Below are 22,458 nucleotides of genomic sequence, written 5' to 3'. Positions count from 1 at the left end.
AAAATTGCCTGAAATTTGACTTCTATGTACACAATTTCTTCCCAGGGTACAGGACTAGGTCATTAATAGACAGCATTCCTTTCATTTGTGCATTATATACAAATTGCCATTCCTACACACTATCCTTGGTCAGTTGTCTCTTGAAATGTAGGTTAGATAATGCCAAGAGAACAAAAAATTCTTCCATAGTCTCACTCAACTGTTGAATTCCATTTGAATGTTACAATAATCACAGTTCTGTTCATTCTGTCCTTCCCTCAAGGAACAGCAACTTAGTGCATTTCATTACTGTAAATTTGATAAATTTTGAATCAGTTGTAACAAAAAGTTTGAAACTTCCAAACACTCTTGGTCCCTGCCAAAATGACAAATCAAGGTGAGTTGAGAAGCTCAATTCTTAAGAGTTAATCAAAATGCAACACAAATCTTCATAGACTAAATAAAATACGTTATGAATTTTAACAATTAGGATTCCCTCTCCGGGATACTGCAAAGATGGCAAGTTCAGTAAACAGATAGTCTTCAACAGAATTATTGATTTAATCTTTCAGCTACATAAAATGCAACATTTGTTTAAAACTGAACATTTTAAATGTAGCAGAACAATGCATCAGAAAAATTCAATTCACGGAATTTCACCCAATGCAACACAGATTTAAGCATAGCTGTGGTAAGCATTACTTATTCTAGTACATTAAAGTTAGAACTGTTAATATACATACACCCATCAAAAAACAGGTATAACAAACGTGGCTGCACGACAAGTACAACTGCTAGATTCGCTGCAGGCAAAAAACATGCTGGGAGTTTGGTAAATGTTGAGTATGACTATAACAAAAATGCACTTGTACAACTGCCTCTTTTGGGCTGTCTATTAGCAAGGTTTCAGCAATAACTTTGCTACTGAGAGCTAGCACAAGGAGACGAGCCAACAGTTTAAAGTGGACAGCACTTGTCAACTGTCGTTCAGCATTGCTTCCAGCTAAGAAAGCTGAACTCAGTAGGAATGTTCAAATTATAAAAATCTGCATGCCCTATACTCTGTCAAATATATAGCTTTATTTTCAAAATCAAACTTTGGGAATTCTTCCTTAACTGGTTCATTAAAGCTTTGTTCTTTTGAAAGATGTCAGCTAGAGTACTCTGTAATCAGTTGCCTATAAAAATATTCATCCAATGAGCATTTTAGTTTAAACACTTAACCTTTTCCATTCTTCTGTAGATCAATATTTTGCTTATTGTTAAATTAATTACATGTACACATCTCCAGACAAGAACATTTGTTTTCAGAATCTGAAAATTCCACAGCTTGAACGGCTGTTAAAACTAGACATCACTATGGTACATTGCTTCAGTTCCTGACTTGTTACCTTGTAATTATCAATGTTTCACCTGGGGAAGGAGGAGGCCCAAAGATCAGTCTGTCATTTGGGAGAATCAAGAAACTTGCATAATTAACCTAATGAAAGATCAGAGCATATGATATGCTGAACAGTGCATCTCCCCCCCACCCCCCCAACTAAACTTTGATCTTATGGAAACACGGTCTAAAATTGAACAAAGCAAACTATATATACATAGATTACTTTTAAAAATTGTGAATTTAAACGTGGTTTAGTACCAAATTTCCACTTTGCTGTGTTTTCAATTTTAGAAAAAGTACACAAAACGCACTTCTGGAACATTAGTAGACCTGATATGACCAGCATGCATTTGTTGCAGTTTGCCCAGTCTGAATGTGAAAAGATTCCCAAGTTATATTCCAACAGTGCATCAATTGTCTGCCAAGTAGCACTTGTGGTCTTACTATATGATAATCCAACACTGCACAGTGCAGCAGGCAACCATATTTGGTGCATCTCATGTACACATTATGAATATATAAAGAATCAAGGGTCAGTTGCAGAGGACTAGTGTTCCAAGATTTTGTAATATTGCAACTTAAAAGGGTACCAAAGTATTGCTTACCACAGCTGTGCCACCAAATGGAATATAAAGAGACTATTGGAAGACTGATGCTAGAAGCATTACCACAGGTCATACAATTTATTGCTCATTTTTCAGTGGAAAGAAAAAGCTCAATAACGGTAACACAATTTCCCAGAAATGCCAATATCAGGTACCAAAATTCATAAACAAAAAAATCTAGAGCCTGGCATTGCAGAAGTGATGCCCCCCCCCCCCAACTCATTTATTAGTGCCAAGCAATGTAGTTATTGCAAAAAACAGGAACAGTTGACAATTAGAAACAGTACAATTTCAAGTTCATAATCAAAATGGAATACAAGTTAATTTGTAAATATATATATATTTATATATAATTTCTGCTTACAACCAGAACAAAAACATAACCCAAAATGAATGGAATAGTAGTGTTCAATACATGTACAAATCACAGCTTATTTGAGGTGGATCTTGTACTTCAGATGTTGTCAGATTTCACCAGTGGGTCAGCTGGCACCCTAAAAATCAACTCTTGACACAGAAGGAGTATTCCATTCACAGCTTTCAACAGATCTGGGGTCAAGAACATATGTTGTTAGAAAATATAATGGGAGAATCATAAATACATCACAGGCAACTAGAAAACAAATAGCAAAACGTAAAGTTCCTATTGGCATTTTATCCTGAAGAAACATGCCTCTCTCCTCAACACTTGTCTTCTGGAGGTTTGGAATTTAGAAATGTACTCCACCCCTTCCACCTACACTGTTTGTTTCATTTATCAACTCCCCAGATTAGGATGGCTCGATCAGATGGAACCCTGCATAATCTTGTTATTTACACCAAGTTACTTAGGAAAAAAGCCCCTCTTCATATTCTACTCCAGAAGACAGCATGCTTACTGTCAAATAAAAAAGTTAGTAAATCAAATTAAAACAAAGTCCAAAATGTTTTCTCTAAAGTCAGACAATTTTTGAAGTATGTTCCTCTGGTGAAGTTCAACTTCGAGAACTTTTCAACTCCAGTTTTCCCCTCATCATCATACCATGACAGTAACTACAATTCAAAGTATTCCATTGGCTATTAAATGCTTGGAGATGTCAAATGGTTGTGAAAAGCTGTACAGGTGAAAATCTAATTTCAGGCTTGTACAACAATGCAAAAGCATGTCGTCAAATAACTATCTGTCCCAATGTACTGATTGAATGCTGTTTAATAGATCTAGATCTGGTGGCCAATTTCTTAAAATGGCCTTGGATGTTGGTATCCTGGTCAGTATTAAGCTCTCCTCCAAATATTACAAAGATTCTGATTTTTTATTTCATTGCTGTTGTGCAAATTTATAAAGGAAATTATTACTCTAAACCAGAAATGAATCAAGTTAACAATGGCCATTTGAAGTACAAGCAATATTTAGAAAGCCTATACTGTAAACTGGGTAAGCAGAGTGCTAGAGGACATGCAGCACAATCAAAATGAGGCAATACTCGAGGTGGATTCTTAGTGTATTAAAAATCAGTTTGCATGTTGTTCATAACTAATTTCCTATTGCCACATCCAACCGCAAATAATTTGATACGTTTTGCCTACACCAATTTGTAATGTTGACAGCACAATTCTAGACAGCTGTGTTCTAAATTTACAGTTTTAAAATTAAAAGATTTAAAATGCTTCCTTTGCATCTTCAAATCATTAGTTTTGTATGTTTAATATTTCTACTAATTCCAGAAGCTAATTGGTTGCAGCTAATTTGTTGTTCTGTGGGCTATTGCCATTGCTTCAGACCCCAATTCCACCCAAACCCTTAAACTCAATTTGACAGCACATGCAGCCTACTTGCAGATCGAGTCCCAATCTTCCCATGGCTCTTTGCCAAAATGGGATATCAAATAGTTTACCAAATGCAAATGCTGATAAAATACTTCCTTAAGTGTTTTGAAACATAGCTTTACCTCAATTTCAAACCAGTCTAGCAAAAACCAAAATCAAGCTTTGTTATATAATAAATAAATTTGGATTTTTGGTGTCAGATACAGGGGACATGTTGTTCCCTTTTCTTCTTGCTCTGCCACTTACTAGGCCGACGTCCAACTTTTGTGGCCCCTAGGGAAGCCTTGTCCTTTTATGAAGTGGCTTGAGTGCCTGGTTGTGTGTTACTTTATTAAAATAGGTGCAAGTTTGGTTTAAAATGGCCAACTTACTGGTTATTACAACTTTACTCCTTTGCAAGAAGCCAGTGCATTCTTCATACTTATATTTACCTTATTCCATTGACAGGTTTCACTGGGTCATGTACTCTTTGTCTAAAGATCCACTATGACAATGATTAATGCTCCTTTTCTGCGACATACTGTTAGAGTGCTGCAGATACTGGAAAGGCCTCTTCCCTGTGTAAATGTAAAATGAAACAATAGGTTAAAACCGGATGAATTCCAGTTCTCATTTGGCCATTACATGTGCTTCAATGATACAAATTAACCCAACTATCAAAAACCTAAGGCAATTGACCAAAATCTAACTGCTTTTTGGACTCTCAACCTCCCTCCCAAATCTACCCAAGAGATAAATATGCCAGAAATTCACAAATAAGCAAAAAAAATTTTGCCTAGATAACAATAGTCACTGCAGTTCAAAATTATTTTATGCATGGACCATGTCAGAGACACGTGATAAAGGTGTTATACAATTGCAAGCTTTTTTGGTACATTACAAGGTTAATTTTTCAATTAGTACTCTAGGAAAATAATTAAATACAGCTTGGTGGCAGCAATCACCCAAACTTTGTAGGAAATCTAGGCTAACGTTTCAGTGCAAAACTGAGGATGATGTTATATGAATGATATGCTAAACCTCTCTGGTGAATACAAAGCTTCCAGTAAGCAAAAAAAAAGTGGTCCTTGTCTTAGCCAATATTTATTCCTCAACCAACAGGTAATTTATCTCATTAACATCTGCTGTACACAAGCTCCCTACCACAGTGACTATAATTCAAAATATAATTGACATGTTCTTGGGATCTTGATGTGACAAGATACTAAATAGACTCAAGCTCAATTTTCCGTTCTGTCCAACCCCAGACACTACCATCGATCCCAGTGCATGAGCGCCAAAATTATCTTATTTAATTCAGAGTGTAAACACAAGATCTAATTCTATGTTATAACATACTAACGGCTACAAGGATTATTAGACACTTCAATGAGTATAGGTTGACCCAAATATAGCTAACTGGGCACAGTATCCTGCCAGGTTCTATGAATAATATCCTAGTATAAACAAAGAATGAAGAAACCAAACTCTAGGCCCCGGACTGTTTGCCCAGCTTGGGGAGCAAAGGGATCTGGAATTTGAGCCAAATACTCAAAAAGAGCTATTAGTCATGTCTGCACTGGTAGCCTGATGCAGCCTCAAAGAACTACTGATCACAAAGGTCCAATTCTGTCCTCAACTGAGTACCACCCATATCTATTTTCAGTAGAGTTAACTCACCAATTCTGGCATCCCAAATGCACTTATTTAACCAACAGTGAACTCACCCTCAAGTTTATTTTAGTGTCACAAGTAGATTTACATTAACACTGCAATGAGTTACTGTGAAAATCCTTTAGTCGGTGCCTGTTCGGGTACATTAAGGGAGAATTTAGCATGGCCAATGCACCTAATCAGCATGTTTTTGGACTATGAGAACGAACCAGAGCACTTGGAGGAAACCCACAGAGACAGGGGGAAAACAGACTCCACACAGATAGTGACCCAAACCAGGAATTGAACCTGGGTCCCTGGTGCTGTTAAGCAGCAATGCTAACCACTGCCATTTTCTACTTTGCTGTACTTGTCTTCATTAGAACATTTGCATTTTCCATTATGCCACAATGCATGAAAAATATGCATTTTGGTGTGGCAGGGCCTTGTTCTTTCTACAAAGTGATCAAGGAAAAATAAAATCAAAGCCAATTGGAGACTGAACAGAGAAATGCCCTTTTCTTAAAGTCTCTGCTGGTGATAGTCAGAATATCAGTATTGCTAAATTTCTTCCATATTAAAGAGAGATACAGCTCCTTCAGAAGTTAAATTTGATTAATTTTTAGGCAGTGAAAATATGATACCCCACCCACTGTGAAGCACAGCTCATGATTTTATTTTCACTTTTTGACTAAAGGCTGATCAATCGATTATTTCTTTTTAATCAGTGGGGTGGCAGGAGAGGTCTTGAGTAAAGTGATTCGAGTGAAAGTGGAATTAGGGGTTCTTTGTCCTTCCAGTTGTCGGTAAGGAGATGGAAAGGGAACACAAGGCATTCATTTCTACTCACTATTCAACAATACCTCACTAAATGTGCCGTTTGGTAGTTAGGTGACAAGGCCTGGATCAGTTGCAGGACTTCATTACACTATTTACACAAACTCCGAGGTCCTATTATAGGACAGGGGGGGCAATTTAAAGGCTCATCTTCTGGAACACTGCCATTGGATGACTGAATTTGACTTCAGTATATTCTTCTTAACGAAATGTCTTAACATGTAATTCTATATTTATTTGGTTACACGGGCATTAACAGTGGCTATTGAGACTCGATTCCCCTGGGGATATAGTATCCGGATGGCTGTGGGGCCTGAGTGAGAGTCCAAGTGGTTTGGTTCAACACCAGCATCTTTCTTTGGTTGGAGATCACCCTCCTCCAATTGGCGTTATATAGGGACTTCCAAGACTGTCCTCCTTCTTGAGACTGGGAAGAGGTTTCAAATGAGGATATAACAGTTCTGGATATTCTTGTAAAATGTACATCACTAGACCATATCCGATGTCTTAGCTAATCCTGGTATTCCTCTCCAGAGTTTCCTTTCTTTATCTAGGTAGGTGAGATGCTCATACAGGTTCTGATTTGTTATATTTAACTCGAGGGTTTCACGCATCATGTTGGGAGGAGAATTGTATCTCAGCGAGACCCCATTGATGGGGAACTTGGTTTTTCTGCCTTGTTGGTAGGGTTTCTTCGGTGGAAAATGGTTTGTGTTTACAGGTGATAGTGGGGTCAAGATTCCTTGGCTTACTGGCTCCTGTATACAAGTCTGCACCTTAAAACCACCTCTTGTACCAGTGACAGTATCCTGATGTTACCCTTTATCTGGGCTATCCTTTCATTGCTTGGCAAGTCCTGGGATGCCAAGTTAGGTTCCAATTGGTTGTACTTTAATCCTGTATATTGTGTAACTGTTATCCTGTGGAGGAGGGCATGTATCATGGGCCATGTGCTCATGGCTTTATCCTGTTGTCCTGAGAGCTCCCACTCTGCTATCCTTTCATGATGAGACAGTAGACAAAGAATCTGGTGAATTGGCACGACAACAATAATCTCTCCCTCAAATGACAGTAAAATGGAGATAGTCATTGACTTCAGGAAGTGTAATGGCGAGCACGCCCCTTTCTACATCAAGGGTAATGAAATGGTTGAGCTTTAAGTTTCTAAATGCCCACCAACCTGTTCTGGTCTCTCCAGACACTATAGTTCAGACAGTCCACCACTGCCTCTAGTTTCTAAGGAAGCCAAGGAAATTCATGATGTTCGCTATGACTCACTAATGTTTATAGATACACCATTGAAACCCTCCTTTCCAGAGGTATCACACCTTGGGATGGCTCCTGTTCTGACCAAGACCCCAAGAAACTTCTGAACGTAGCCTAGTCCATCACACAAACCAGCCTCCCATCCACTGATTCCATCTAGACTTCCCACTGTCTCAAAAGCAGCCAGCATAATCAAGAACACCAAGACCCTGGGCACACAACTTCAGAATCCCTACAGTGCACAAAGAGGCCATTCAGCCTGCACCAACAATTCTACTTAGGCCCTATTTCTGTAACCCCATATATTTACCCTGTTAATCCCATGACACTAGGGTCAATTAGCATGGCCCAATCAACCTAACTTGTCCATCTTTGGATGGTGGGAGGAAACTGGAGCACCCAGAAGCTGTCATGCAAACACAGGGAAAACGTGCAAAATCCACAGTGACTTGAGGCCAGAATTGAACCTGGATCCCTGGCACTGAGGCAGCAGTGCTAACCACTCTGCTGCTCCTGTACCACCATGTTTCCACTTTCAGTAGTCAGGGGAAAAAAGATAGAGAGGGAGTCTTGCTGCCAGACTTTTGAACAGACCTACCATATTAAGCTGATCTTTTGCTGCACTCTAGCAATGGCCGTAACACTATTCTGCACCCTCGCCTTTCCTTCTCCCCATGCACTTTATGAATGGTATGTTTTGTCTGTATAGCTCACAAGCAGCAATATTTTTCACTGTATCCTAATACATGATAATAAATCAAACTGTCCATACAAAAACAAGAGATGTAGACTAGAAGAATGATCGACAATTTGACTATTTGTATACATGTGGAATAATGATCACTCTGTACCATAGTAGATTTTGGGGATTTGTTGTGTCTCGAGGTAAAATGAGAAATGAAAAACACCTCAGTAAAAATGCTCAAAAAGGTGCAGCATTTGTTCCATAAAATTTTCCCTGCATAACACTGAATTGTTTGAGAGATAGCTTGCTTAAGAAACTACCCAACAAACCCCCTAAATTCAGCAACTTTTCCAGACCACAGAACTCTGGCTGATCCTTGTTCCACTGTGAGATACAAGAAACACATCTTAAATTACACAAAACTTTCCAACCATGTCCTCTAAAGCTGGTATTTATAGATAATGAACAAACAGCAAAGCCACATCGACCAATGCTATTGTTTGAGTTTTACCCTGAAAATCTTCCACTTCTAGGTGTGAACAGTTGCTGAGCAACAATAATCAGTTTTTCATTGTGTCTGACACCATCTCTGTGCCCTGCATGTGTCCCAAGTAACATAATGACCAGAAAAACAGCAGGAGAAATGATCCTGTTAAAAATTCAGGATAGGAAGATGTCATTAGCATTTCTGATATGCCAGGGCCCTCTCTGGCTACTACGAGCCTCGGCATGACTACTTGTCAGCTTTCATTGTCATCAGTGCTGGCAGCCCACAAAAAGTGCAAGACTGCAAGTATGAATAAATTGCATTAAATTAAAAGCCACAAGCTTGATGTGTTTCTCCAGTAGCATCACACTTGTCAGGCATGATTCTTTAAGCAGCTGGTTTTATTTTTCAGACATCAACCAGCAAGTCAGCCAAGATGGAAAGGCATCACCTTGATAGGGACAAGTGATGCAAAAAAAAAACAAGAAATGAGTGGCACCAGAACTTTGTCTCCTCTGGCAAAAAAAAAATCAGTGTGATGAATAAGCAGTGATTGGAAACATCATGGGCTAATCAAGTTTGCTGAGTGTAATGCATTTCCCATGTCACTCCTGATCTTCCATCCAACACACTCATCTGCCCCAGAGAATGCTGTCACAGACCAACAAGACCTGTTCTGTAATTCATAGTGCTCGAAGATACTTTGGGCTTGAAGATATTTAGTGTTTCCTACTGCCTACATCAAGTGTAAAGTGAAAACGGGATCAGTGACACCTTCTCATTCAAAACCCATTTCCACTGGAAAAGGAGCTAAAGATTTAGCAGAGCAATTATGCCTGCAGTTTACATGCTAACAGCTTTCAATCCTGCCACACTAAACATCCCAGCATTAATTTAATCTGAATCTTCATTTAACCTGTCGCATCTGCACATCAATAATTGACTTCAAACACAATTAAAAATCAGCAGTTTGTAGACAAGATCAGAGGAAACCCATAATGAGGTTGCTGGTCCAAAGCAGATGGTATTGTCAGAAGTTCAGCCCATGTAAACATTCCTTCACTGTGTACATGTTCTGTCTGTTCAAACAAACCTTACCAGTGATATTTTAAAGATGCTATCAAAAGAAGCCCAAAATTGAAGAGGTTGGTCTATAGCAGGTGATTGAAGCACTCGTTTAAAGTCAAGTTAGTTGGCCAGAAGCATAGAGTAATTTTTCAGTAATTGTGTGTTTGAGGGTTGGCACACTTCAAATGTGCGCGGTTGTGTTTGTGCACGAGATGGTGCATGCGTTTTCAAATAAAAACCTGACGAAAGCGAAAGAATAGCTAGTGCAGAGGGTTGGTGACATTACAAAGTATAAAATCTGCTAAACATTTAAACTTAAAAAATAATTTCAAGATTGCAGACCTTTGGGTGGGGAAGGCTTAAAATGAACATTTGGACCCAGTAAAATATGGGTGCTTTTTGTCCCCACTTCCCTTATGCTCTGACATCTCTGGGGATGTGACTGTCACTCATTTGGTTCATGTGACCCAACCATGTGAACTGAAGAGAGGATGGTTACATCCCCAAAGACATGCTCTATGGTTTACTTGTTATTGGCATTAGACCAACAGCTTGGCCACATTTGATACAAGGATGTCTGCAAACAAGACCTCTCAAGTTGATCAGGATTGAAATTGATGCATAGGAAATCCTTGCTGCTGAGACAAGCAGTCACAAAGTGCACGGAAAAAGCACAGGACAAAATAAATAACCAGATGGCAAAGAGCTTATCAGCTGACCTTGGGGCAACACAAGGGACTGCCATTCATATTCAGCCCCTACAGATGCTGTCCTACCCAGAAGTGACATGCACATCTTGCATGCAGTCCATTGCCTCCCAAGATGGAGGGACACCATCCCGTGAGCCTTTCCCTCTATAGAGCACTATTTCAAAAATGTAAAGCCTCAAGCTACAAGATATGATGTAATAATTTAAAACACTGATCAAACTGTAAAAATGCATTTAGACAAGTTTTTAAAAGCACACCTACCTTCTTGACCAATGTTAGGATCTCTATTACTGGGTCCACAATTATTATATAGTGAGGCAAAATCTTGAGGGCCGTAGGACTTCAAAAGTTTCAATACATTCCAATGAGAGTCAACTCCATTTGAATCCAAGGCCGAGCCAGACTTAGACGAGACCCCAGAGTTTCGTGCCTGAACAGGGGGCATCTCCTGAGATAACAGTTTTAAATTTCTTCCTGGGGCACCCCTCCTAATGCCAAATGCAAGCTGGTCATTTCTTAAAGGACTGCTTATTTTCATTTTTTTAGCTGTAGGCTCATGAGAGTCCAAGCCTCCCTGATTCTCGGACACATTAGTATGACACGTTTTGCTTGCATTTGGAGCCCAACTGTCAAATCTAAGGAAGGGTCCCCTAGGTCCATCAGGTTCATAGGCCAACTTGATACCAGGTCTTTCAGGCATATTTCTCTTACTATTGCTGGCTTCTGATGATCCACTTCTTTCCATCTTTTGCACATCCGGTGTCTGTCTAAGTTCAGTATGCATTGGTCCATAATTTTCTACTTGCAAGTTAGGATTCTGGGACACCTTAAATGCTTTAAAGTCACCTGAAGGTCTGGATCCTGCCACAGAAGGAAGGAAATTATTGCACGGAGAATGGGGTAATGAGGAGGAGGAGGATGATGATGATGCCTTCCCAAGCAACAAGTTTGGAGCATCTGGTGAAGCTGCTGGTGGTGGTGACTTGGTCCGACGATAAAATTCTCTGGTCATTTCTTTGGTGGCAAGTGAAGAGACATCTTGACCTAATAGTGCAGGAGGACATCCAGTGCGTCTGCTTTTAACTGACCCACTGCAAACAGCACTTCGAATTCCATTTATTGGACTTGGGTCAGTGTTATATTTATGTACCAACCTTTGGTGCATCACTAAGACCTCTGGGTACAAAGTTCTGTAAGTACAAATTGGGCATGCGTTGCTCAGTAAGGCACTGTTGGAAACTGAGGTAGATGCTTTTCCCCAAGGACTTCTGTCACTACACAGGCTTTGCTGATGCACCATGGTGCAGAGATTCAAGGGCTTTTCTAATGAGCTGGATTCAGATCGATCACTGAAGTCCTCTATTCTAAGTCTACCGCTAACATAATATTGGTCACTTCTCAAAGCAGGTTCCCATCTTGTATTTTTAGCACTATTCTGTTGTGCACCAGCTTCTGGCAATGCTTCCATTGAACATTCCTCCAAAATCTTGGAATTGCCCGGATCAGTAACTACCTTTGGGTCAGAGTCAGTCCTGTGCAACTCACTCACCACCTTCTCATCCTTTGTTTTCTCATGGTGTGGCAGCATTGCGTTAGAGAAAATCCGGCGACTGTTAAGTGAACTAGTATCCCTGTTCAAGTCTGGGAACTCTCTACTCACGTTTGTAAAGATAGCATTCGGAAAAATCGGGCGAGAAGAATGGATCGGTTTGTTTTTCCTCCGAGAAAAGTCTGCACCTAAATCTTTGGCACTGCCCGAAGAATCTGTAAACAACTTTTTTGAGTCTACAGACTCCTGAACAGGTTCATCACTTCCTTTTGGTAGTACTTCCAATTTTGGAGATGCCAGTGAAACCTTTGGAGGATCACTCTTTTCTTCAGCCTTTTTCTGCTCACCCTTATGATGTCGCTCCAAGTGATATTTAAGTGAGGTCTTTTGCGCTGCAGCATAGTCACAGAGAGGACATCTATGAGGCTTTTCACCTGTAAAAACAAAAAAGAGGTTTAAACATAGCACTTCAATAGTTAGAATGTACTCATTAATTTACATCCAAATACAGACTGTTTGTTAAAAATGTCACAAATTACATTAAACTAATTAGAGATATGATTTTAAATTACTAAACACCATTTCAGTCTTGCACACTTCGTCCCTTTGAGAAGGGCAGAAATATTAAAACATCACATGAACCAGAAACTCTCAAAAAGAAAACTTCACTATTAAAATGGTTTGCTGTGGTGGTTCAGAGAATGGGATGATAGTGAGGCAAGAGGGTGAAGAATACACTCCTAAGCTTTTCTTCTCCAAGGAGATACAAGCTCAGCTTCTCATCAATCCACATCTATTCCTATAGATCTTTCCTGCATCCTCTCAAAGGCTTCATGTCTGGTGCTATGCCCATTTGGAGATCAAATTAGTATTTTATTAAAGGTTATCACAACCTCCTTGCTTTTGTATTTGATGCCTTGTGAAAATGGTTTAAAAGGCGTATTTCTCAACAAGCCTTCCACTTTCAACAATTTGCACATGCATACCCAGGTATCTGTTGTTATACTTCTTCCAAATTGGGTCTATTTTTAGTCACTGCCTCTCCTCATCCTTCCTACCACCGGACAGGTCATTGCACTACATTTCATCGTGACTGCCCATTCCAATTGCCCGTCTATTTGTTCATGAAGTTTACTGCCATCCCCCTCAGTTCACAACACATACATTTTATGCCACCTGCCAATTTTAAAATTGTCTCTAGTACATACATATGTAGCAGTGGCCCCTAGTGCTGATCCTCTGGGGAACCCCACTATATACCTTCCTCCTGTGTCAGACAAGCATTCATGATTTACCATCATTCAAATTTCATGTTGATGCAACCACTTTAATTATATCAACTTCAAGTGTTTGCTTTTCAGATTTTTTTTCACTTACCCTCTGCTGAATATATTATAAATTTTGCCTAGTACTCACTTATATAATCACCTAGACATCTATTAGATGCCATCTTCAAGTTAATGAAGAGGTAAAGCGAAATGAACAAAGCCTGAGATAAACACCAAGGTAAGGCAAAATACTACCAACTCTGAAAGGATCACCTAGACTTGAAACATTGGACTCTACTCTCTTGACATGGAGATAAGAACATAAGAAATAGGAGCAGGAGTAGGCCATCTAGCCCTTCGAGCCTGCCCCGCCATTCAATAAGATCATGGCTGATCTGTCGTGGCTCAGTTCCACATTCCTGCCCTCTCCCCATAACCCTTAATCCCCTCGCTTAAAAACCCATCAACCCGCATCTTAAAAATATTTAGCGAGGCAGCCTCCACCACCTCAATGGGCAGAGAATTCCAGAGATTCACCACCCTTTGAGTGAAGAAGTTCCTCCTCAACTCCATTCTAAACCACTCCCCCCCCCCCTTTATCTTGAGGCTGTGCCCCCTAGTCCTACTGTCCTTTCTGAGCGGGAAGAGTCTCTCCACCTCTATCCTATCCATCCCATTCATCATCTTATACGTCTCAATGAGATCGCCCCTCATTCTTCTAAACTCTAACGAGTACAAGCCTAGTTTATTCAGCCTCTCCTCATAGCTCAACCCCCTCAACTTGGTGTTGGACTGGGGTAAACACAGTAAGTAGTCTCACATCAGGTTTAAGTCCAACAGGTTTATCTGGTGGCACACGTCACTAACTTTCAGAGCGCTGCCCCTTCATCAGGTGAGAGAGGGTTCTGTTCACAAACAGGGCACATAAAGACAATCAATTTACAAAATAATGGCTGGAATGCAAATCTTTACATGTAAAGAAGTCTTAAAAAGGTACAATGAGTGGAGAGAGCATTAAGCAAGGTTAAAGAGATGTGTATTGTTTCCAGACAGGACAGTTAATGAGATTCTGAAAGCCCAGGCAAGTTGTGGGAGTTACAGACATTGTGACATGAACTCTAGATCCTGGTCCGGGATCTTTAACCTGTGCTTAACCTTCTCTCCACTCACATTATCTGTACCTTTAAGACTTGATTACTGTAAAGACTTGCATTCTTTTGTAAATTGACTGTGTCTTTATATGCCCTGTTTGTGAACTGAAATCCCACTCACCTGATGAAGGAGCAACACTCCAAAAGCTAGTAAACTTGTTGGACTTCAACCTGGTGTTGAGACTTCTTACTCTATTCTCTCTCCACAGATAGTTAAACTTGCTGAGATTTTCCAGCATGTTGTATCAGGTTCCAGCATCCGCAGTACAGAAATGTACTAGACTATAACTAAACTAAAAGCAGCTTATTGTTACCGTGATGCTCTGATGACCAATCTTTTGATTTCAATTTATCTGGGATAAGTCTATTCTCACACTACCGAATATAGCCTTGGCTGTTGTCCCTGATTAACCAAACTACGATCACTGATAGCTAGATATTCCCCGACTGACATTTGATCCACCTCATTCCCCAGAACTGCATCCAGAAATGTCTCCTCCCTCACTGGGCCAGCAACCAGTCAAGAAAATTCTCCTAAATACACTTGTCCCTTGCATTATTTCCTATTCTATGTTAGAGTAATAGAGGTCTTTCTTATATTGACACCTTCAATATTTTAGCTAGCAGACAAAAAAACTTTGGCGATATATATACACACCATCACGCTATTTTATTTTACAGTAGCCAGTGAGTTACTGCTACCTACTTCAGAACTCCATAGGAGTAAGCCCATTATGAATATAGATTAAAGTTAAATGGACAAGTTTTCCTCTCTAGTCCATGATATCTTCTCAGATGGAATTGGCTGAGTTTGACACTAGCCTCCTCCCTCCAGAGAAAATCTGAGGCCTGCTCATTCAGGAATGTGTCAACCAACTAAACTTACTACCATATTCCCCAAGTGCATACTCAGACTCATGAATAGAATTAGCCCACTTATACTTACTAACATGTTTGTATGGCCGCCCAGACCAGATAAGGATTTGTTTAATATTGCTGTTCATTGTGTTAGCCTCTACAATGCTTGGTTTATTAACATATTAAAACCTTCAATCAGTAGTTATTTTAAAATCTATGGAAATTCAGTGTTTTAATAAAACCTAGCACTGAAGCTTCCCAGGCCCTAGCGGAAACAGAAAATGAAAGATTTCAAAATGTGATGCTAGGGGCAATGCTGTAACTCACTAATTAAAGACTGGTTATCCAATAATCATGGTGGGGGGAAAGAAACAAGTAGATGGGGGAATAAGTGGAGGGGAAGGAAAAAAAAAAATCAGGTTACGAGTAGAATGGGCAGTCAGTCTATGATCAAAAATTAATGAGTCTTTTGATTATTTTCAGAAAGATTTAAGTAGATAGGCTGATGGATTTTCATCTGGATAATAGTAATGAATTACGAGATCAAACAGTAAGTGCACACAAAGATGGAGGGATTTGATTTTGCCATTCTACTGGTAGAGGCCAAACAAAGGATTTGGGAGTAATATATAACACACTAGTCAGCGGAAAACAAACTGGGCATTGGATGAAGGGTATTGAAATGGCATAATCATGGAATATGCCATGTAGTTCTGGTCACCACAGTTAAAAGAAAACATATGTCAAGAACTCAAAACAGCTCAGCATTATTCAGGCCTTAGGGACTGAAGTCAGCAGAAAAAGCTTATATACACAGCAAAATAAAAGACATGCAAATGACTTTAAAATACAGAACTGAGGGGAAACTGAGAAAAAAAGACAGGAGTACAAGATTCACAAAGTTTTGAACAAGGTCAAGTAAGTTTCCTTCAATAGGACAGCACGTGCGAGGCAGAGTTCCAGAAAAGTAGGATCAACGGATATTTAGATAGTTATTTGTCTCCCTTTATTGAGAAGATATATTAAAGCATTTTAGCACAGCCACAGGCAAACTGTAAATGAAAAATAGGATTAGAATTGCAAAATAATCAAAATCAGAATTTATTAATTAGACCCCAAGCAATTGCTGAGCATGGCAGTAAACTAATTTCATAGGTCAACCCATTAGCATCCAGCATTTTTCAGAACTTCCCTTCTATGAAAGGTAGAATAAGGCTGGAAAGAACGCTCTTCCTTAAATTAGGGCACGTTCTTACCGGCGAGGGGAGATAAACATGATAGAATAAATGGACTCTGAGTCATGAAGCAAAATCCATCCAAAGGCCCATTCCCACTCAAAATAACATACTGATGTTCTTTGTGGTCCCAATCCACAAAGTTCAACCTGTTTTTAATCTATGCCTTTGTAATAAGTGGCAATGAAGTCTGCAGCAACATTACACCTGTTTAAAATCACTTACAAAATACATTGATTTCTTAAAGCAAAAAGCAGACAAACCTGTGTGTATCCTGAGATGAATATTGAGGTAATAGTTCGAACGAAAAGACTTTCCACAGTAAGTGCATTCACCAGATGAGCCAGCCTCTCTACTTCTTCCTCGCTCTGAGCCATCCTCACTCCTGTCTATGGAGAGAAAATAATAAAAGCCATTTTAAACTATTTTCATCTGACAATTTTCTTTGAAAATGTTGCACTAATCCAAAAGGACGAACTTTTACTAATTATATGCAATGAAAACACTTCAAAATTACACATTTATTATTAACAGGGTGGCAGAAATCTTTTGAAAATGGGTTGCACGAAAATTTGCATTTATATCCTTAATATTAGTAAGTATAATAATGCAAAAGTTTGCAAAGTATGAATACAGAGTATAAAAGCAATAGGTAACAACCAAATTCAGAGGCAAGCTGTCAAGTTAACTGCTGACTATGAAGCCAGTTAACTATTCAAAAGATTTTTTTTGTTACCTTTCCTTCCTCCACACCAAAGAAGTGGAATGCACCCATTGACATGGATGTATTTGGAAATTTGAATGTTAACTTTAGGAATACAGCATTGTTTTTTTTTAATCTTGATACTTGGAGAGCCAGAAGTGTTGCTGAAGAATGCTATCCAATGTTCATTAATGGAAAAACTGAAATATGCGTACACACATCAGCAAATACAGCAATATAGGAGTCGAACCCTAGAACTGACATTTACCATTGTAAATTTCTGGGGCTCGAGGTTATCCATTGTCACAGTGGCAACTAGAGGGTGGGTAAACACCCATCTTTCAAAAATGAAAACAAACCCATTCAAAAATTTTCCATGTTAATTCCCATGATGCAGTTGCAGGCTGTGGCCACAGGATGGCCATGTGGTTAATTTAGAAGCAGCTTCCTCAACTTACGTCGTCGTCATCATCAGGTATATTAACTGATCTTAAACACCATTGTATGCTATTTACTAACATGTTAAAATATAGAGAATGATTACTCAAAGCCTTAATCTTCAATAAAAGCCATACTAAAAGGGCATTTTGTCAGTAAATTAAACAAATATTAAACTTTCAAAAATAAAGTTATTGAAAGTTTAGATAAAGGAACAAAGTAATGGAATATGATATGGACACCATCTTGGACCAATTCCAAACGTGCACACAATATATATAATATTGCACATGCACATAACTTCTCAGCTATTTGTAAGGTGAAAGCAAAAACTATATATATATATAATAGTTACATACTATATACTTAGTATAGTATATAACAATCCTAAGGTTAGTACACAAATGACAAGAACCCAATGAGGGTGAAGATTGATCTGGATACTTAAAATCGATTTTTTTTTTCAAATTAGTGGGGAGCACCTGGATGTGGAGGGCATAAGTTTGCATAAGTGAGGCATGGGGAAGGTGAGTGGTGGAGGGACTAAGATGAAGTTTCAAAGAACCAAGGAGGGCCTTAAAATAACTTAAAGTTTAAGTTTAATTTTACAGGGGATAACGTGATAAAAAGGAAGATGGAATAGTGCGATTTGTGTTAAATATGGTCATTTTCCTCCAATTTCCACCCCCCCCCACTGTATATGTAATTCTTCACAACCCTACATATGCTAATGTGAACTTCAGATTAGCCTATTCACAATAGTACACAGTGATTAGTCATAACCAGACTTTTATTCAGTTGAAGGTCATTTTATCAAACTGCAATGTCACTTGCATTTCTAAGGCATCAGTAATTTAGTAAAATGGAGAATGTTTTTACTGTAATAAAATAGCAGAGCACTAGATGGTGCAATCCTACTGTAATATCTGAACTGATATGTAATAATAACTAGCTTGTTGTCCAAGTTAAAAAGAATGAGTCAAAGATGCTTCTGGCTGAATCCTGAAAATCTATTTGATCGAATGCCTTGTAGCATCAATGGTCTGCAAGTTAAGGAAAACGTTGCTGCCTTCGAAGAGACAGGAGTACATACACCAATACATTTTAAAAATCCCAGGGTGCGCATCTTTAAATTGTCATTCCTGGAGAGAACAATGGTTTACACTATTCCACCTTCAGAACATTCGAAAGATATTAAAACAGAGCATCATTCTCAGTAGTAAACTGAACCCAAAAAATATTGCTTTTGGAGTCAAGGATTTGATGTGAATGTCTGCACATGTACTGGCCATTTTAATTTGTCATTGCAAAAAAAAGTCAGTTGCAAACTCAAAACCGCTGATCAAAAATTAATTTCAACCCTTTCACTGCCCCACTAGAGCAAGACATTTCTAGCCCTTGTACATTAAATGCAGAACTATCTGATCTATATCCACATGAAACAAGAGGGTCCTTGTCCAGCTTGAAAGTCGTTGTACTGTTCATCATTGTCAAGCAGGATTTTTTTTAAAAAGGAGGTACCGCACAGCGCATGGGGAGGCGATCACATTTCATCCAACTGATTGCTGCCACGTGACCATAATGAGCTTCCAGCTTCAAAACTATTTTCATGTTAAGCACAGCAGTTTGTACAGTAGCCCTTCAACCAGAAGTATCTCAATTACACCACAACTTCCATTGTGAAGTGAGATTATTCTCTCACTGGCAAGAGATGAAAACAACCAGTTATAAAAGACTTCTTGCACTACTGAAATCAGATATTCAAAAGTGTTTTTCCATATGTGCCACATAGCAAACCTATCTGCATCAGACATTCTACCAATTTAATGAGATAACAAACAAAATAATCAATGCACCATACCAACAACTGCAGACCGGTGGTGGTGGCGGCGGCAGCATCATCTATAGCACGAATGGCTAAAACTGTTCAAAATACGAGTTGCATTGTGGCTGGATATGAATCTCACCAGAGAAATAGTTTGAGAGATATAGGGCACAGCGGCCTCAAGGTTTTGACACAAAGAGGATTTGGTCAAGATAGCAAAAAGCAGGAGGGACCACTTTGCTGAAATGTCTTGTTTAGCATCACTAGTGGGGCAGTGAAGCCATTGTTAAATGCCATACCCTACCAACTAGACCACTAGCTTCAGATTTTGGTGAAATCACCACCATCACACTTTCACTCACCCACTAACAATCCCTATCAATTACAACCTATATTTTAAAATTCACGTGCTTCACCACACAATGCCACAATAAGTACTACTACTACTACTGCAAGCTTTGTAGCCAAAATGTCACCAGCTACTCAAACATGTCAGCATGGACTGCACAACTCCCCTTATGAAAAGATGGTGTATAACCAAAGTAACCCAAAGTATATATCCTTATACCCATGGAGACAGCTACTGGGCAATGAGCAGACTTCCACCAAAAAATCAGCAACCTCCCATCAGCCATGCAACCACCAGCAGGCCCATTATGCATAGTAACATAAAAGATTTTAAAAAGTACAAACGAGGTTGATTATCAATTTTTGTATGGCATAGTTTTAATTCATAAATTTGCTTTGGAATGTTTATTTTGTGCTCGCTTTTATTTTTGCACTGTGGCCAAGCCAATATTGTGATGGTCAGTGGCAAAGACAAGTTGAGATGTGAATAAAAAACTGGGAATGCTGGTTCTGCTATTTAAGAAACGTTGTAGAGATAAACCATGGAACTATAGACAAGTGAGTCTCACGTCAGTGGCAGGGAAACTATTGGAGAACATTCAGGAGGAGAGCATCTATCGCCACTGGGAGGCAAAGCTTGTTCAAGGGTAGACAGCATGGCTTCAGAGGGAAGTCATGCCTAATAAATTTGATTGAAATTTTTAAAGAGTGACCAGATATGTAATTGAGGGTAGTGCAGTCAATGTAGCTGATATGGATTTCAGCAAAGCCTTTGAAAAGTTCCCAAAGAGCAGACTTGTAAAGAAGGTAAATGCACATGGGATTCAGGGTAGTTTGATAAAGTGGACTCAAAATTGACTCCGTTGTAAGAGACAGAGGGTGATGACAGAGGCTGCTTTAGTGACTGGGAAGCCAGAGTCCAGTGATGTTCTGGACCCCTATTATTTGTCTTTATATAGATGACATATGAGTACGTGGGTGTAGAATTAGCAAATTTGGGGATAACAGATTGACTGGGTGGTTAACAATGAGGTAGAGGGTCTTGGGCTACAAGATATAGACCAAATGGTCAAAACTTAACCCTAAGTAGTGTGAGGAGACACTTTGGAAGGATTAATTTGACATTCAGTGAATGGTACTAGAGTAAATACATAAGGTTACATGGATAGGGCCTAGGTGAGATTGTGGTCGGTGCAGGCGCCAATGGGCCAAATAGCTTCCTTCTGCACTGTAGGGATTCTATGATTCTTAGTGTGTTTGTCCACAGATCCCCAAAGGGGGAAGGATACATTAGTAGATGTTTAAAAAGACCAATGGGACACTTGCCTTTATCAGTTGAGACATAGATTACAAAACCAGGAAGTCATGCTGAAGTTGTATAGAAATTTGCTAATAGAATACAGTGTGTAGGCCTGGTCGCCACATTACAAGGAAGGTTGTGATTACACTGGAGGAGGTGCAGAGGAGATTCACCAGGATGCTGCCTGGGCTGGAACATTTAAGTTACGAAGAGAGGTCAGGTAGGCTTGGGTTGTTTTCATTGAGACCTCTTACAAGACCAGGTTAAAGTCCAACAGTTTATTTGGTAGCAAACACCATTAGCTTTCAGGGCTCTGCCCCTTCATCAGGTGAGCTCGCCAGACAAAATGGGCAGAGCCCTGAAAGCTAGTGGTGTTTGCTACCAAATAAAATGTTGGACTTTAACCTGGTGTTGAGAGACTTCTTACTGTGTTTACCCCAGTCCAACACCAGCATCTGCACATCATGACTTGGTTTTGTTGGAGCAGAAAAGACTGAGAGGCAACCTGATCAAGGCATACAAAATTATGAGGGACATAGGAGCAGTTGTCCCCCTTAGTTTAGGGCAGTCACGAGGGGGGATAGGTTCAAGGTAAGAGGCAGGAGGTTTTAGGGAGAAGGGAGCCAGCATGGATGTGAGGGAAAACATTTTTATCCAGAGGGTGATTATGGTCTGGAAAGCACTGCCTCAGGCAGTGGTAGATGTGGGTTGCCTCATCCTTTAAAAGGAAGTGGATGAGCACTTGGCACATCATAACATTCAGATCTATGGACCAAGTTAGGATTAGGCGGAAGTTCAAGTGTTTCTAAGTATTGGTAAGGACTCAATGGGCTGAAGGTCCTCTACTGTGCTGTATGATTCTATGATTATGGTTATTGATATCACTTGAGTAAGCTTTTCGTGAACAGCTTGGCCAAAGTCGCTGATTAAGTTGCCTCCTCTCCCTCATGCTCAACTGCTCACCATATAGCTGTTGATCAGGGCTCACATCAATGGGGATTTTGGGCAACGTAACAGTAGACGGCCATAATTCTTCAGTTACACTGCAAAGTATCAGACTTTTCAGAGCAGCCTAGGCAGTAGAAGCATTTTTGCACACTAATGGTCTACTTTACTGCACGCTACACAATGAACCTGGCCTATAGCTGGCAGGGTGGCAACTGAGCAATGAGTTGTGATTGCTCAAATGCAGCTAACAAAGTAGACTGCCAGAGAGAAGACAACAGGATACTATTGGATACTGACCTACGTGTGCTACATATGGGTTCAAATAGCTGGACATTCAGGAAGGAGAATCCCCCTCAGCTCCTAGAAGAGCAAAATA

The 22,458-nt window shown here is 39.5% G+C and overlaps 1 protein-coding gene across 3 annotated transcripts in view; it reads right to left on the bottom strand.

Moving 5' to 3' along the window:
* Window positions 1-1,508: 1,508 nt before the first annotated feature.
* Window positions 1,509-22,458, bottom strand: part of znf217 (zinc finger protein 217) — a 53,049-nt gene continuing 32,099 nt past the window's right edge. For all 3 annotated transcript variants that reach the window (XM_080205012.1, XM_080205011.1, XM_080205010.1), the window contains 4 exons: window positions 16,784-16,909; window positions 10,721-12,442; window positions 4,206-4,331; window positions 1,509-2,517 (listed from right to left, as the gene is read on the bottom strand). In XM_080205012.1, coding sequence (XP_080061138.1) covers window positions 4,225-4,331; window positions 10,721-12,442; window positions 16,784-16,909 — 1,955 coding nt within the window. In that variant the 3' untranslated portion in view covers window positions 1,509-2,517; window positions 4,206-4,224. The remainder of the gene's footprint in view (window positions 2,518-4,205; window positions 4,332-10,720; window positions 12,443-16,783; window positions 16,910-22,458) is intronic.

This window comes from Carcharhinus amblyrhynchos, chromosome 16 (genome assembly GCF_965287045.1).
Source record: "Carcharhinus amblyrhynchos chromosome 16, sCarAmb.v2.hapA, whole genome shotgun sequence".
Classification (NCBI taxonomy): domain Eukaryota; kingdom Metazoa; phylum Chordata; class Chondrichthyes; order Carcharhiniformes; family Carcharhinidae; genus Carcharhinus; species Carcharhinus amblyrhynchos.
Note: the sequence above shows the minus strand (reverse complement) of the source record. Positions and strands in the feature narration are given on the sequence as shown.